General features: G+C 39.1%; 1 protein-coding gene across 2 annotated transcripts in view; it reads right to left on the minus strand.

The window, feature by feature from the left end:
- Window positions 1-11573: 11573 nt before the first annotated feature.
- The window catches only part of ift140 (intraflagellar transport 140 homolog (Chlamydomonas)), a 113322-nt gene continuing 108710 nt past the window's right edge, over window positions 11574-16185 (minus strand). For both annotated transcript variants that reach the window (XM_062991098.1, XM_062991099.1), the window contains 2 exons: window positions 15080-15221; window positions 11574-13857 (listed from right to left, as the gene is read on the minus strand). In XM_062991098.1, coding sequence (XP_062847168.1) covers window positions 13627-13857; window positions 15080-15221 — 373 coding nt within the window. In that variant the 3' untranslated portion in view covers window positions 11574-13626. The remainder of the gene's footprint in view (window positions 13858-15079; window positions 15222-16185) is intronic.

The following is a 16185-nucleotide window of genomic DNA, read 5'->3' on the forward strand; positions in this document are numbered from 1 at the left end:
TAAGGGGGCATGACTAGTTCCATTATAAACACTGATTTAGACACTACGCCACTGCACAGCACCTTTAAAGCTAGATGGGTGTGGATACTTTTCAGGCTATTGAGACTTTCTGAGGCTTTGCAGCAATGTGGGGTTTTTTTTGTTTTCTTTTTTAAAAAAGCTCTAATATGAAAATAAACATGATGATGTTTCCTTTCTACTTCCAGATGCCTCGAGTAAACAAAGTGGACGCTGTCCAAAAGAGTTCGGTACATCAAAAGAGTTCAGCTGAGCTGGCAGAGACTTTACCAACAAGAGCAGGTATAACATAAAGCCTATAGGTATAACACCCGCATTATCAAAACCCCTTTCAGCAACTGTCTGAGGAGAATTTATACCCAGTCAGAAGGATCTGCTCTGAATACTGATGTGTTCAGTTTCAGTTTAAACTCCTCACTACGCTCATGAAACTACAGTAAAATACATTAGTGTGAAAGTGTGGGTGTTGCCTACAGCACTAACAAATGATCACTTCTGGTTGCAGAAGCAGCTGCTGAAGAAGTTCATGGTGCTGAAACTCAATGGTGGAGTTCTTGAGAACATCAGTGCTGCACACATGAAAGAGTGGCTCATCTATAGAGGCAGAAGCACCTTCAGGAACATGTGAGCCTTTATGGCTTCTCAGTTTCACATCCATCATGTATTAATTCCTTTACTAGTTCATTTATATAGACAATTTTCAATGATGTTTGTTTTTCTATGTAAAGCTTTAAGAAAAATGTAAAGCAAGTCAGCAATCCAAGCTATGCTGAAATGGTAAGAAAAAACTTTTATTACACTTTAATGAGATTGGTGTTGGACAGGATTATTTCAATACAAACATTATTTAAAATATTTGCTTAGGCCTGGGAGGTGAATCAAAGGATTGAGCTGGAGGAAATGGAGAAACAAGTTCTCAGAGAGCTCCGTGTAGAACGTCAAATCCAACAAAGACCAGTGGACATTCCTTCTAAAGTGGAAAATTTACCAAAAGAAATACTTGTGTCCTGTTCGTCTGGTTCGACCTTGTCACCTGCTGATAGCCAGGCAGAGGGCACCCTGTTGGCTCAGGATTTGAGCTATGGCTCATCATTAGAGAATCAACCCACTTGGAACTCAATCCAGTAAGTTTTTTAAACAGTGAATAAAAGCTCTAATATTTTATGTGTTTGACCGGGCGGCACGGTGGCTAAGTGGGTAGCACTGTCGCCTCACAGCAAGAAGGTCCTGGGCTCAATCCCCAGGTGGGGCGGTCCGGGTCCTTTATGTGTGGAGTTTGCATGTTCTCCCTGTGTCCACGTGGGTTTCCTCCGGGTTCTCCGGTTTCCTCCTACAGTCCAAAGACATGCAAGTGAGGTGAATTGGAGACACTAAATTGTCCATGACTGTGTTTGATATAACCTCGTGAACTGATTAACCTTGTGTAATGAGTAACTACCGTTCCTGTCATGAATGTAACCAAAGTGTAAAACATGACATTAAAATCCTAATAAACAAACAAACAAACAAACAAACAAACATGTGTTTGACTAAAATTCTTCATTGTTGAATTTCACTTAACAGGAAAACCAGTCAATCAGCTGATGGAGCTGCTGAAAATACGTTGGTGAGTTTATCATCATTTAATTCAGATGCGTCTACAGTATCTTCAGGATTGTATTTAGAACAGGTCTTGCTCCAGATCAGATTAATTGCTCTAAAAACCTTTTCTTAGCTTAACTTTAATTCTAATTTTAACATTTCATGTTTTCTCTGTATTTTAGATTAAGGTGGATGATCTGAAGCAGTTTGTTAGTGGAATCAAAACCACTACAGTGATGGAAGCACAAGAAAATCTGCTTCCTGATCTGGTAGAATTTGTTCATCCTTCACAGTCCACCAGTGTGGATCTTCCAGTCTTGGGCTCGAGTCAGAATTACACAAAATCACCAAGCTTTGGGATAAAATTGGATGGTTCTGAGGTTTTTGAGAGCTCTGTAGTAATGAGCTCCTCCGATGACTCAGTGAAAACACCCCCATTGCTATCTACAGCTGAAAAGTTGGTGCTGGAGGTGCTGTACTGTTCTGCATCTCTAAAAAAATGTCAGCAGGAAGAGAGCAGCGACAACGGTGATTTTGAGAACCTGGACTTGAATGTTGAACTTCCAAGTCCGTCACTGTCTCCTGTCCCCTCTCCTGAAGTTATCAGAGAGAAAAATGTTATTACGCCAGTTAAAGAAACAGGAACTAGTTTTCAGTTCTCCAGTACAGAGGAACCCGAAGTCACCTCTTTGGGATTCAGACCTGGTAAAACGTGCCAGTCTCGGACCAGCCCAACTAGCCTACAAATAGAAAACATGAGTAAAGACATTGTTGGACACACCTTAGACATGGTGATATCAGTTCTTGCAAGTGAAGGACTTTTGTCACTACAAAAAAACATCAAATATATCTGATTTATCTTCACCAGAAAATTCTATGGAATCAGACATGTGGGTAAGTTGTGGCACCATGGAAAAAAGTGTCCGACCCAGTGCTCATGCTCAGATTCTGTTTCCCCGCTGAGCTTACAATCAAAAAAGTTCATAAATTAAACTCTGGTGGGAATCCGAAGAAAATTATCAGACCAATCTTTGATTGAAATCATCTCACCAGATAACACTGATGCCATCAATGATCTTATCAGTGGCATCCTAAGGCAGATCCAGGAATCACTTAGCTTGGATTTCAATCAGCTAATCTCATCCAGCTCCATTTCAGTCTCAAATGATTGTAAAGCTCAGTCTGGTTCTGAGATCATGGGTGATAAGTTAGTAAAAAAGAACATCCAGCCAGACATTAGTACCATTAGCAAGGCTCAAAAGGAACCTTCAGATATAAATGGAGTTATCAGTTCTCTGGTTCTAGAGGTTTTGGGATCTGTTCTATTTGAAAAACCTTCAGAGAAAATGTCACACCTTGATGCTACGAACAAAGACCATACTGTCAGAGTGGTAAAATCTTTAGATAATACTGCAGGACCAGAGAGACTCTGCCATCAGAGGCCAAAGTAATTACCATTTTTAAAGAAGGACAGTACTAGTAATGCTGCATGGGCTTCTGCCAGCCAAACACCTGAAAACCAAACTGGTGAGTAAAAGTTTGACATGAGGTTCTGTTTAAAATGTATTGTCAAAGTTCATGCAGTTTTATTTTAAACATTCATTTTTTGTTTCTTTGATTTAAAGGCAAGAAACAAAAGAAGAAGAAAAATATTCGTTCTTTGTTCATGATGGCCTGGAAAGTGGTAAAACGGACCTTCACCATAAGATCCAACAAGATATCTCCGATCTGATCATCCACCATTTATTTTACCACCAGCCAAAACTGAGCAAAATTATACACTCCTTAGCTAGGTCATTATCAGGGACATTTCTTGGGTCCTCTCTTAGAGAGACCTGAAGAGCCATGTTCCACCATGAAGACGTCATTGTTTTTAGACTTTTGTCAGCAAGAGGTCACCTTCCTTCTTTGCCAACCAACTTTTATCTGGCACTACTGTGATCTGTGCCATGTTGGTCACTTTTAGTTAATAAGAGTGGTCAGTTTTGTTCTTTTCTCCACTTTGGTTCTCAGTCGTTAGCTCCATTATCGAGAGCTCTGCTGTACCAAAGCTGTACCACATGTAGTGGTAATATTTGTTCATGGTACCTCTGCTGTTCCACGGTCTTTCTTGATACCATCTTGGCTTGGCAGCATCTGTGGTTCCTAGTCTTTCTGAGTACTTTCGGTTGCCGAAAAACTAATTCACTTAACATGTACCTATTCAGCATTGTTCACATTCTCACCTGTGGAACTGTAGTTCCGGAAGATTCATTTACCTTCACAAGGGGGCAGAAAATCCCTCAAACATCCCAGGATTGCAGGATTCCGTGATTCCGTGATGATTGCAGGATTCCTGGTGAAGACAGTTTTCTTCTGAAGAACAGGAAGAAGACATCATACCTGCTTCTCTGAAAAACCTCACCAAGTTATGTCCAGAGCTATGATCTAGCTAGGAGTGTTATTATGCTCATATCCACAAGCCACATGACTAAGCACACATCTGTACCAGCTGTTTCTTCTACAATATAAAAACAACACAGGATTCGGAGTGCCAGCCAGAGGAGGATGGACGCGGCTTATTTTTTCTGGCCACTACAAATTACGTCTTCTCTCTGGGGTTTTCAAGAACTAATCATCTGCTTCATTCTCTGTACATTTTATCCAATAAATATTGTGTTTGTCTGAGGTTTCACACACAACAGCATTTTCTTATCAGAGCAGAATCACTTTGAAAATGAAATGTTAAATGTTTAAGAGGTAACACAGCAACACAGGAGGAACAGTCCAGCAGTGGATCAAAAAGCCCCTTTGTGTACAAACTGTGTACAAACAGTTAGGATTCTGGTACTCGTTCATGTAAAACAAAGGGTCTGTGTGTCTACAGGTTTTAACAGCATCCAAGACCAGCCAGGAACCATACCTGATACAATCTATTAGTCATTTGAAGTCCAAAATCAGTAAGCATGTGTTTGCTTGGTATGAAAACCTGCAGCCACCCTTAGTGTCTTAAGTGGGCAAGACTGTCAGCGCATATTGCCCATCTTGATGTCATTTATGACCTGCCCATGGACATCCCTTAGCATACTATCTCAAGGTTTAATTTATTTCTGATTTCACATATCATTAGTGTTAGGTTTTTCGGAACATAAAAACGTACATTTAATATGGGAAGTTTTACGGCATTTTCCAAGCTTTACGACATCCAGGCCACGTGGTCTTTTGTCCAACATGTCGCCGGCTAGGCTCTCTCCCTGACTCCTACAGAAGGGGGGGGAGGCAGAGCCCGGGGCTTGTTAGCACACTTCATTGGCTCCACCAGCAGTAAAGGAGGAGGAGCCTAGCTGAGTTTAAAAACTGGCGGGGAGAGAGGCTCGGCCTCTTTCTTACGTGGTTTTTCTAGACTGCAGGAGTAAGGAGCGCCGGTCGGCTTAGCTCTGATATATATTCACAGATTATTTTTACACTTAATAAAGTGTTTTAAAGAGTACTTTCTGGACTTCCCGACTGCTTTCTTCAGGACCTTTTTGAACCAAAAGATTCATCCTAACATTAGCCAATCAATTTGATTTTTTTCCTTTTTATTTTCAGTTTTTACTTCTGATTCATTCACAGAATTGTTAACAATGAAATCCACATTATTTCTTCTTTGTTGTTTATGACCTACTGTATGTAGAAGACAGTATGTTCTTCTGGTTGTTTTAATCCTGTCCATTTTAGTTTGCTAATCTTAAAGATGTTGATGTTTAGGTGATCATCTTCAGACCTTCTAGCTTGCCATGATTCATACTTCGAACATTTCAAGTTCCAATTGTGATTTTGTTTTTGCTTTGAATTCTCTTTTCTTGCTTGTCAACTTCAGTAACGAAGTGACCATAAGGGTTTAACCTAGCCGAGTCATACATGCAAGCTGTACTCAGAGGAATCCTTAGCTCCTCCTTAGTAACAAGTCGAGTGCCTTTCAACCTGAAGGTCCCATCTTCTGGCATGATATCGACAGTTATGTTGTTAGGTGTTAGGTTTAGTCTGGAACTCTGATAAGACCTTTCTGCTATGGAAGACCCAGACAGGAGAAACTCTAGGCAGCAAAGCATGCTGCTTCCCTTATGTATGCAAGCCTTCTCATCACAACAAGCTACCATAGCATAAGAAGGACCATAATTTCTCAATTATTCATGTGTCTACATGTGTCTTCATGTGTCTAACCTACATATTTAAGTTATTTATGCTGTGAAGGTGCCACCTGTCTGATTTTCTTTAGTTTTTTATATTTTATACTGTTATTAGATCTTAAACCAAACCAAAACAAAATACAGCAAAAAGGGACTATAATGAACAAAGAACACAACAATGTGATACCATTACATTACTTATTACAGAAGGTAAAGCAAACACCAATGAAAATATAATTACCCTTGGTTTCAGTACTTGGTAAAGTTAAATTTTGTTTTAATAATGTAGCGACCAAATGTGGTGTAATAAGTGTGTCACACCAATGTGAAGGCCAAAACAGCTCAATAGAGTTTAGATCTGGGCTTTTACTTGGCCAGTTTTTTTTGTCTATGGCTTTCTGATAATGCATTCAGGTAAACACTGACCCTAGCTGAAAAAGTGAGGTCTTAGGATTGGATGTTGCTCTGAGGTTCTTTATGGGTAAATTTATGACTTTAACAGGGCAGCCACTCCTGAAACATTAATGATCATCTAATACATTGTCCATTTGGACAATATTGTTCTGAGAAGTTTTCTGAGAAGCTTTCTAAGAAGCATCCCCATAGCATGATGCTGCCACATCCATGTAGGGGATGGTATTAGCCTGGTGATGTGCAGTCATTGTTATTTGCCTGACGTCATTAGTTTCATTAGCCCTGAGAATTTTACATACCGTAGAATAATAGGGTAAAAACATCCATTCAAAATAAAATCCACAGCAAAAAATGCTAGAAGGTTTACTTACTGAATTAATACTTTTATTAAATAAACATTTCAATCCACATGAAAAATGTATTAAAATTAATAAATTAGACAGGAGGCAAAAAAAATTAACGTACTTAGTACGGGTCAAATATTTGTTTAAATAAATGCATGTTTGCAGCTCTAAAAGTGGTCCTGCCACAACAGAAAAAGCACACTTCAAGAATTGACTGTGGTCATAAAATGTATTTTATACAAAATGTATTTTCAGTTTATATACAAATATTCAAATACAACAAGGTGTGTGGAACCAGGCTTTTTGTCTTGTTTTTCATCTTTCATTTACCACTGTAGTCATTGTCTTTATGTAACAAAGTGAATGTCTTTAAATAGTTAAAATCTAAACTACTGTCATATATTTTATAGCATGCATGTAGGAATACTGCCAATAAAGGACAAAGAAGTGTACTAGACTGTTCAGCTTTTAATTATCTTTTTTTGAGTTTAAAATCGTGAATTTGTTTAAATGTGAAATTACCAGGAGCCTTAATTATTTAACTGGAACATAAGTTCTAAATTGATAAAATAAGGCAAATACTGGAGTAAATATGGCATACTGGATTTCTGTAGTGGGATGTCTGTGGTGGAAAAACCCTTAAATGATTACATGGACTGGATTGTAAGTAGAAAAGTGGTTTATTCTTGTCTGCAGAGAAGGATCGCACTGACAAGTCTCACATAGACTCTCGAGCAGCTCTCTCTTATATACATGGTGACAAATGTCCTTGTGGGACAGTGGGACATTTCAGGGTTGACAGATGTTTCTTAGGTAGGAAACAGGAATTGTTTGAAGACAGGATCTGGAAGTAGTATAATTGCAAGTAACGCATCTTTTAATATGCATGAATTAACATTTTCTTTCACATGTCTTAAACCAGCTTTTTTTGCACCACGGACTGGTTTCATATAAGATATAATTACATGGACCGACAGGGGGATTTAAAGTAGAATAACTTTACTACGCACAAATGAGCTGCAGGGTGATTGAGGACAAGAACACCCATAAAAATTGCTGATGTAGCAATCTCTAATTATTTATTCTTTCTGTGTGGCCCGGTAATAAATGACCCATGGACCGGTACCGGTCTGTGGCCCGGTGGTTGGGGACCACTGTCTTAAACTGTTTGGCAGGTGATAAAATTACTGTTGTGGTGCATTTTAGGTAAGATATTGTAATTGCAGTTATTCACTACCACAGCTTGGCTTACATTATAAGCTGAATATCCAATGTACTTGACACATCATCAGGTTTATTACTTGGTAATATAATGATAAATAATAATAATAATACTAGTGAAGTCAAGTCAACTTTATTTATATAACGCTTTTTACAATAGACATTGTCTCAAAGCAACTTTACAAAATCCAGGACCAACAGATACAAAAACCCCTGCTGAGCAAGCCGAGGGCGACTGTGGCAAGGAAAAACTCCCTGAAAATTACAGGAAGAAACCTTGAGAGGAACCAGACTAAGCAGGGCCCATCCTTCTTGGGTGGTCTGTGCACTGTTTGGTATTTTAGATCCTACTTACATCATCCCATCTCAAAAAGCATTAAAAGGTGTGGTGAAAGCTAAGGCAAAAGAAAAGACCAAAGGAGCGTTTTGAATCTGACATGTTGAAATATAGATATGGCTGTATAGATGCATACTTAACCACATCATTTTATAAATTAGATGGATGATGTGTCAACTGTTTTGTTGTAAGTGCGAAAATTCCCAAACCTGAGACAACTTTGATGACAGAATTGGGCATTCAGAAAAGGTTAAATGTCTTGTTAAAGATTGTTTTGCTTGAGCAAAACAGATATCTAAAAATGTGGCAGAAGCTTTCAGGAATCTATAATGTGGCAGAGGATTAAGGTTTAACATGTATTTATTTTATTATGAGAGAGCATTTTTGTGGTAAAACAACATGGTTATCAATGTCAAGAGCAAACATTAAATGTAGTGAATGGGTACCGAAGTGAGGAGGTCCCATTACATCAATGACACATGTAGAATTTAGAATAGACTTACAGATGATTTGAAGTGAATTAAACATATATTTTAGGTAAGTATTAAAGTCTTTATCATCATAAAAAGGGTGAAAGTCAGAATGAAAACCGGTTCCAGGTTTTTGGAAATAAGAATAAAGAGAGTAGAACAGCAGTAGAAAAAAGTGGAGCAGCCACTCCACCAACTGACACACTCAGCATCCAGTGTGGATCTGTCTGTGAGGTCCGCTTATAAAGGTGCTGTCCAGTTCGCCCTTAAAGGGTGGTTACAACAAGTTTTATGGTACAATAATGCCGGCTGGGCTGAGCAACCACATGAACAACGATTGGCCTGTTGTTCATATCGGGGTGGGATTAAGCCGGATAGGGACTCTCTCATAACTAATGTAATTACGACCTCTGCTGGCTGATTGATGGCGCCTGCACAGAGATGGGAAAAGAGTGCTGTCAGGGTGTGTCTCTCCATACACAGTTCTGATCCGCACTGCACTTGTCAAACTGTAGTTGACCAAATGCACACGGCAGCTGCCCATGTGTCGGAGGGGGCATGGGTTAGCTTTGTTCTCCTCAATCAGAGCGGGGATCGGCATTAGTGGAGAGAAAGCATGACACAATCGGGCAACTGGGCGCGCTAAAAGGGAGCCTCTCATATATATACAGTGTATCACAAAAGTGAGTACACCCCTCACATTTCTGCAGATATTTAAGTATATCTTTTCATGGGACAACACTGACAAAATGACACTTTGACACAATGAAAAGTAGTCTGTGTGCAGCTTATATAACAGTGTAAATTTATTCTTCCCTCAAAATAACTCAATATACAGCCATTAATGTCTAAACCACCGGCAACAAAAGTGAGTACACCCCTAAGAGACTACACCCCTAAATGTCCAAATTGAGCACTGCTTGTCATTTTCCCTCCAAAATGTCATGTGACTTGTTAGTGTTACTAGGTCTCAGGTGTGCATAGGGAGCAGGTGTGTTCAATTTAGTAGTACAGCTCTCACACTCTCTCATACTGGTCAATGAAAGTTCCAACATGGCACCTCATGGCAAAGAACTCTCTGAGGATCTTAAAAGACGAATTGTTGCGCTACATGAAGATGGCCAAGGCTACAAGAAGATTGCCAACACCCTAAAACTGAGCTGCAGCACAGTGGCCAAGATCATCCAGCGTTTTTAAAGAGCAGGGTCCACTCAGAACAGACCTCGCGTTGGTCGTCCAAAGAAGCTGAGTGCACGTGCTCAGCATCACATCCAACTGCTGTCTTTGAAAGATAGGCGCAGGAGTGCTGTCAGCATTGCTGCAGAGATTGAAAAGGTGGGGGGTCAGCCTGTCTGTGCTCAGACCATACGCCGCACACTACATCAAATTGGTCTGCATGGCTGTCACCCCAGAAGGAAGCCTCTTCTGAAGTCTCTACACAAGAAAGCCCGCAAACAGTTTGCTGAAGACATGTCAACAAAGGACATGGATTACTGGAACCATGTCCTATGGTCTGATGAGACCAAGATTAATTTGTTTGGTTCAGATGGTCTCAAGCATGTGTGGCGGCAATCAGGTGAGGAGTACAAAGATAAGTGTGTCATGCCTACAGTCAAGCATGGTGGTGGGAATGCCATGGTCTGGGGCTGCATGAGTGCAGCAGGTGTTGGGGAGTTACATTTCATTGAGGGACACATGAACTCCAATATGTACTGTGAAATACTGAAGCAGAGCATGATCCCCTCCCTCCAGAAACTGGGTCGCAGGGCAGTGTTCCAGCATGATAATGACCCCAAACACACCTCTAAGATGACCACTGCTTTATTGAAAAGGCTGAGGGTAAAGGTGATGGACTGGCCAAGCATGTCTCCAGACCTAAACCCAATAGAACATCTTTGGGGCATCCTCAAGCGGAAGGTGGAGGAGCGCAAAGTCTCGAATATCTGCCAGCTCCATGATGTCGTCATGGAGGAGTGGAAAAGCATTCCAGTGGCAACCTGTGAAGCTCTGGTAAACTCCATGCCCAGGAGAGTTAAGGCAGTTCTGGGAAATAATGGTGGCCACACAAAATATTGACACTTCAGGAACTTTCACTAAGGGGTGTACTCACTTTTGTTGCCGGTGGTTTAGACATTAATGGCTGTATATTGAGTTATTTTGAGGGAAGAATAAATTTACACTGTTATATAAGCTGCACACAGACTACTTTTCATTGTGTCAAAGTGTCATTTTGTCAGTGTTGTCCCATGAAAAGATATACTTAAATATCTGCAGAAATGTGAGGGGTGTACTCACTTTTGTGATACACTGTATATAAATAAGAGTTGCTGACCCTCAGTCAGTTGACAAGTTTGGGATTACTGTGTTTACACCTTAACAAACGAATGGCACCAAGGGATGCAATCTCACCTTTGCAATCTTCTTACAAGATTCAAGTGGCTTCACTGTCATTTCAGCTAAATACAAGTACATAATGAAATGAAACAATGTTTCTTCAGGACCAGGGAGCAACACCAAACACAAGTGCAAACAATACAATATACACAGTGCAGATAAAACCAGTGTTATAAATACATAGACCTACAGTAAATACAGACAAATTTTTAGACCTATTAAAGTAAAGATGACAGGATTAAAAGAAAAGTGTGTTGCTGGCCAGTATATGGTAAATATTAAGCGAGAAAAAATAATATCTCTCCAGCCTAGATGTGACTTAACATCTAACCTTCTTTCACAAACACAAAAAGTGCATAGCAATATGTGAAACTAGCCACTGGGAAAGACATATCAGTGCACCCGTAGGCCCAAATAAATAGGAGGTCTGCATCAGGAAGGGCATTTGGCATAACCTGGTGATGGCTGAATGATGTGTGTTTATCAGTGCTGATACTGGATTTAAATTCTAGATTAATATGAGAAAGGATCTGATATTTGACATTAATACAGTATTTATTACTTGTGCACTCAAAACCAGACATTGTTATTAAAGTGAAAAATAATTTATTACAATACAATTCTATACAGCGGTTCATCAGAATCAGAATCAGAATCAGCTTTATTCGCCAAGTATGTTTACACACACAAGGAATTTGTTTCCGGCTGTTGTAATTGAATACAAAATGTTTACAAAATATAGAAAATATTACATTGTTATTTATATTAAAATACAAATGTTTTAACCACAGTGTTTATGTATGTTCAGTCAGTAGTTAAACTATCCATTCCTAAAGGCAACAACACACTAATCACTGTAGAAAGCAGGGCTACAGACTGCCGACCCTTTGAATTTACAAAGACATACAAAAAGAACAAAATCAGTCAATGTCAATCAACTATTTGTGCCATAAACCACATCAATGAACAAATTTTGACAAGGTGGTGTAGCCTGCTGGACAAATTACAGGTATGTATTAATGTGACTATTAAAATTTGTGATGGCAATTATAAATACAAATCAGAAAATGTTGGGTCTGGAAGGAAAAACTGAGTTTCTTACGTTTACGTTGACCTTTATTCCATTGCAGATAGTATGAACCCAAGATATTTTATGTTTTGTCTGGTCAACTTCATTTCATTTGTTAATATACATCCATTCCTGCATTTTAGCCTTGCAACATATTCCAAAATAGTTGGGACGGGGGCAATTTAGGGCTAAAAAAAACTAATGGTGATTTCAATTACAATCATTTGGAACAAAAGCAGTATTCACAAAAGTATTTGAGGAGCAAAGATGGGCAGATAATCTCCAGTTTGTGAACAAATACTAAATAAATTTATTGAAATGTTTAAAAACAATGTCTGGATGGGATTTACATATTTCTCCCTCTACAGTGCATGATATCATTAAACAATTTGAGAAATCTGGAGGAATTTCAGTGTGTGAAAGGGAATAGGTGCAAGCCTAAGCTGAACACCAGTGATCTTTGATCCATCAGACAGCACTGCATCAAGAGCCGTCATTCATCAATAGCTGATATAACCACATGGGCAAAAGATAACATTGGCAAATTACTACAAGCACTACAATACAGAGTTACATTCACAAATACCACTTAAAACTTTACTGAGCAAACTGGGCAAAAAAGAAGAAGTAAATCATATCCAGAAGCAGCATCAGGTTTAATGGTCTTGAATGCATGGGGTGAATCAGTATTTCTGATCTTGTTTGGAAGAAATGGACACTGTGTGCTCCAGACCAAGGACCATCCAGATTGTTATCAGCAACAAATCCAAAAGCCAGGGTCTGTCATGGTATGGGGCTGTGTCAGTGCCCTTGGCAAAGGTCATTTACACTTCTGTGATGGCAGCATTAATGCAGAAAAGTAAATTAAGATTATAGAGCAACATATGCTGCCCTTAAGATGACATTTTTTTACCAGGGACGTCCATGCATTTTTCAACAAGACAATGCTGCACACATTACAAAGGCATGGCTGCAGAAGAAGAGGGTACGGGTACTGGACTGGCCTGCCTGCAGTTCTGACCTGTCCCCAATAGAGAATGTGTGGAGAATTTTGAAATGAAAATGACAACACTGTACTTAAAACTGTACTACTGCACACATTAAGGCATGTCTGCAAAAAGGATGGGACAATAACACTTGAAACACTTCATAGTTTGGTATCCTCGTTGCCATAAGGAGTGCTGTGATAAGGAATGGCAACATTACAAAGTGGTATCGCGCAACTTTTTTTGGAATCTTGCAGGCAGAAATGGACATTAAGAAATAAAAGTTGACCAGACAAAGCATGAAATATATTGGGTTCATATTGTCTGAAATGACATATATTATATTGCTTTTTTGGTAGAGATTTGCATAGAGGTGTTAGCATTCAGCATGCAGCTAGATGTAAGCTTCGTGGTCCAAGGTGCATTATAGACGCCTTGCTGAAGTGGTGTGCCTATATCTGGCATTTTGAGATGCTTGATAGAGCTCAAAAACTTCACAGAAGATTATGATACAATGCTGCTGGCTGAGGTCAGCCTGACTGCCATTTTTTTGGTTTTGTTGTTGCTCTGTGAGTGTGGTCTTATTTAAGGCAACCAGATCATACACACACACATACTCATTCATCTGTAGCTACGATTTGTCAGTCGATGATATGTTCATCCTCCTCTATCTCCTCCTCATCCTCTTCATTGCTGTGTGTGAGTGTGTGTTTGGTGTGTGTGTGATGGTGGCTGTTGAAGGGTGTCGCATCAGTTTGTATGAGTCGCATACCGATGGCATTCTGCAAATTCTCCAGACTGCGCTGATTTACATATGCGCTCACGTTTACTGACGGATACACACGCCGTAGTTCCTCCAGCTTTGCCCATGCCTGCAACATTCAACACAACATACATGAACCTCATGTACAATTTTAAAATTATTCTTGTTAGCTGTCAATCTTTCTTTGCTACTAGAAAATCAAGAGTTTTGTGAAAGACTATATAAAAATGCACATGAAAAAAGTTCTAAGCTCAGCAGTCGCTGTTGTCTGATTTTCATCTTCATGATACACCATACATTATCAATAGAGAGATCTATACTGCAGGCTATTCAACGTGGCGCACACTGTGTCTACGAATCCACTTTCTTATAGAATGTGCAGAATAAGGCCTGGCATTGTCGTGTCGAAATACTTATGGACTTCTTACAGAAATCCCAATATACACTGTCTCAATAGTATCTTCACATATATGCATGTCACCTATGCTGTGGGCACTGATGCACCCCATACCATGATAGATGCTGGCTTTTGCACCTTTTGCTGATAACAGTCTGGATGGACCTTTTCGTCTCTGGTGCTGAGATGTCTGTTTTTTTTCCCCAAAAACAAGCTGTAATGTGGACTTAACAGCACATATTTTTTTTTTCGGTCCATCAAAGATGAGCTTGGGCCCAGAGAACTCAGAAGCATTGATGTATGTTGCATAGAATTGATGTATGGCTTTCTCTTTGTGTAACAAAGTTCCAGACCAATCTGTGCTTGTAAAGACTAAGCCTTTGATGGATCCTCCATTTATACCCAATTATAAAGCCCTCAGCCATTACAATTTACCTGCTTATCGTGGAATAAACTTTCTACTCTGATTTTGCCTTTTCTCAACTATTTTGAGTATGCTGCAGGCAACACATTCCAAATTTGTTTATATATATAAAAAAAACTATAAAATGGATCTGTGATAACATTAAACATCTTTTCTTTGTACATTTGTTAGTTAAATAAAGATTAATAAAAAATCACAATTTCTTCTTTTTACTGCATTTTACACAACATCCCAACTTTTCTGGGTGTGTGGCTTATATAGAAAACCATTTCTCCGGCTTTTGACTTATTACACATGTATTTACATGTGAACAGTGAGTTTATAAGGTTTGCCATAGGTGACATAAATAATGATTAAAGGTCTTTATTAATGTGATCCCAGTATGATGGAAACAAACAACGTACTTTACAACCTGCTCAAGTCAATTTTTAGCTCTCTCTTAGTGGCTCTGTTATCCTGCAGTATTTTATTCTACACATTGTTATATTTGTTGGTGTTTTTCAGACTGACCTTCTGATAGCTGCCATTCTGACAGTGATGCTCAATGATGAAGCCAAAAACATCGCCCACTCGCACTGCAGGATCCAGATCACTCTCATCCAAAAGAGACTCACATTCAGTCAAAGCGGCTGCTGGATCCTGTTCATAAATACTACACACACACATGCACACACACACACACACACACACACACACACTTGAATTATTGACATACTGAGTAAAGATAAAAAGACAAAAGGTCATAAAAATGTTGTTTTAATGTTCCTCACATGGAGAATAGAAAGCAAAAAACACATTAGTCATTGCCCCTCCTGGAAATGTTTATGAACAGCTTAATGACACAGTCACCTGCATGACCAAAATAATTTGATGCCACAAACTGTATACTTTCACACAGTCAGCTGCCTGAGCTAAGTATTCACACTCCCACCAAATACATGCTTGCACACACACAGTCACCTGCCATACTTTCCATACTGTCCCAACTTTTTCTGATTTGAGGTTGTACATGTACATTGGCCTTGGAAATATAAAAAAGTTTTGATATAATTTTGCTTTGTTTTCTATTACAAAGCAATTTAAACAATATTAAACAAATGAAATAATAATAACATTTTAATAATAAAATGTTTGTCAGACACTCCAAGGCCTCACCAAGTCAACTATTCTACAAATATTTCAAGCCCATGCCAAAATACACTTTGCTTTTATCTTACCACATAAATAAATATCTGATGTTTATTACATGCTACTGAAATAAGTAAGATGATCAGTAAATGTTAAAATACCTCTGTCCCAGCTTTTTGTTTGTTTGTTTGTTTATTAGGATTTTAACGTCATGTTTTACACTTTGGTTACATTCATGACAGGAACAGTAGTTACTCATTACACAAGGTTCATCAGTTCACAAGGTTGTATCAAACACAGTCCTGGACAATTTTGTATCTCCAGTTCACCTCACTTGCATATCTTGCAGGACCCGGACCGCCCCACCTAGGGATCAAACCCAGGACCTTCTTGCTGTGAGGCGACAGTGCTACCCACTTAGCCACCATGCCACCCAGCTTTTTGTGTTGCAGGCATCATTTTATAATTTTATTATGTATGTTAAATAA

This window comes from Trichomycterus rosablanca, chromosome 3, assembly GCF_030014385.1.
Source record: "Trichomycterus rosablanca isolate fTriRos1 chromosome 3, fTriRos1.hap1, whole genome shotgun sequence".
Lineage (NCBI taxonomy): Eukaryota > Metazoa > Chordata > Actinopteri > Siluriformes > Trichomycteridae > Trichomycterus > Trichomycterus rosablanca.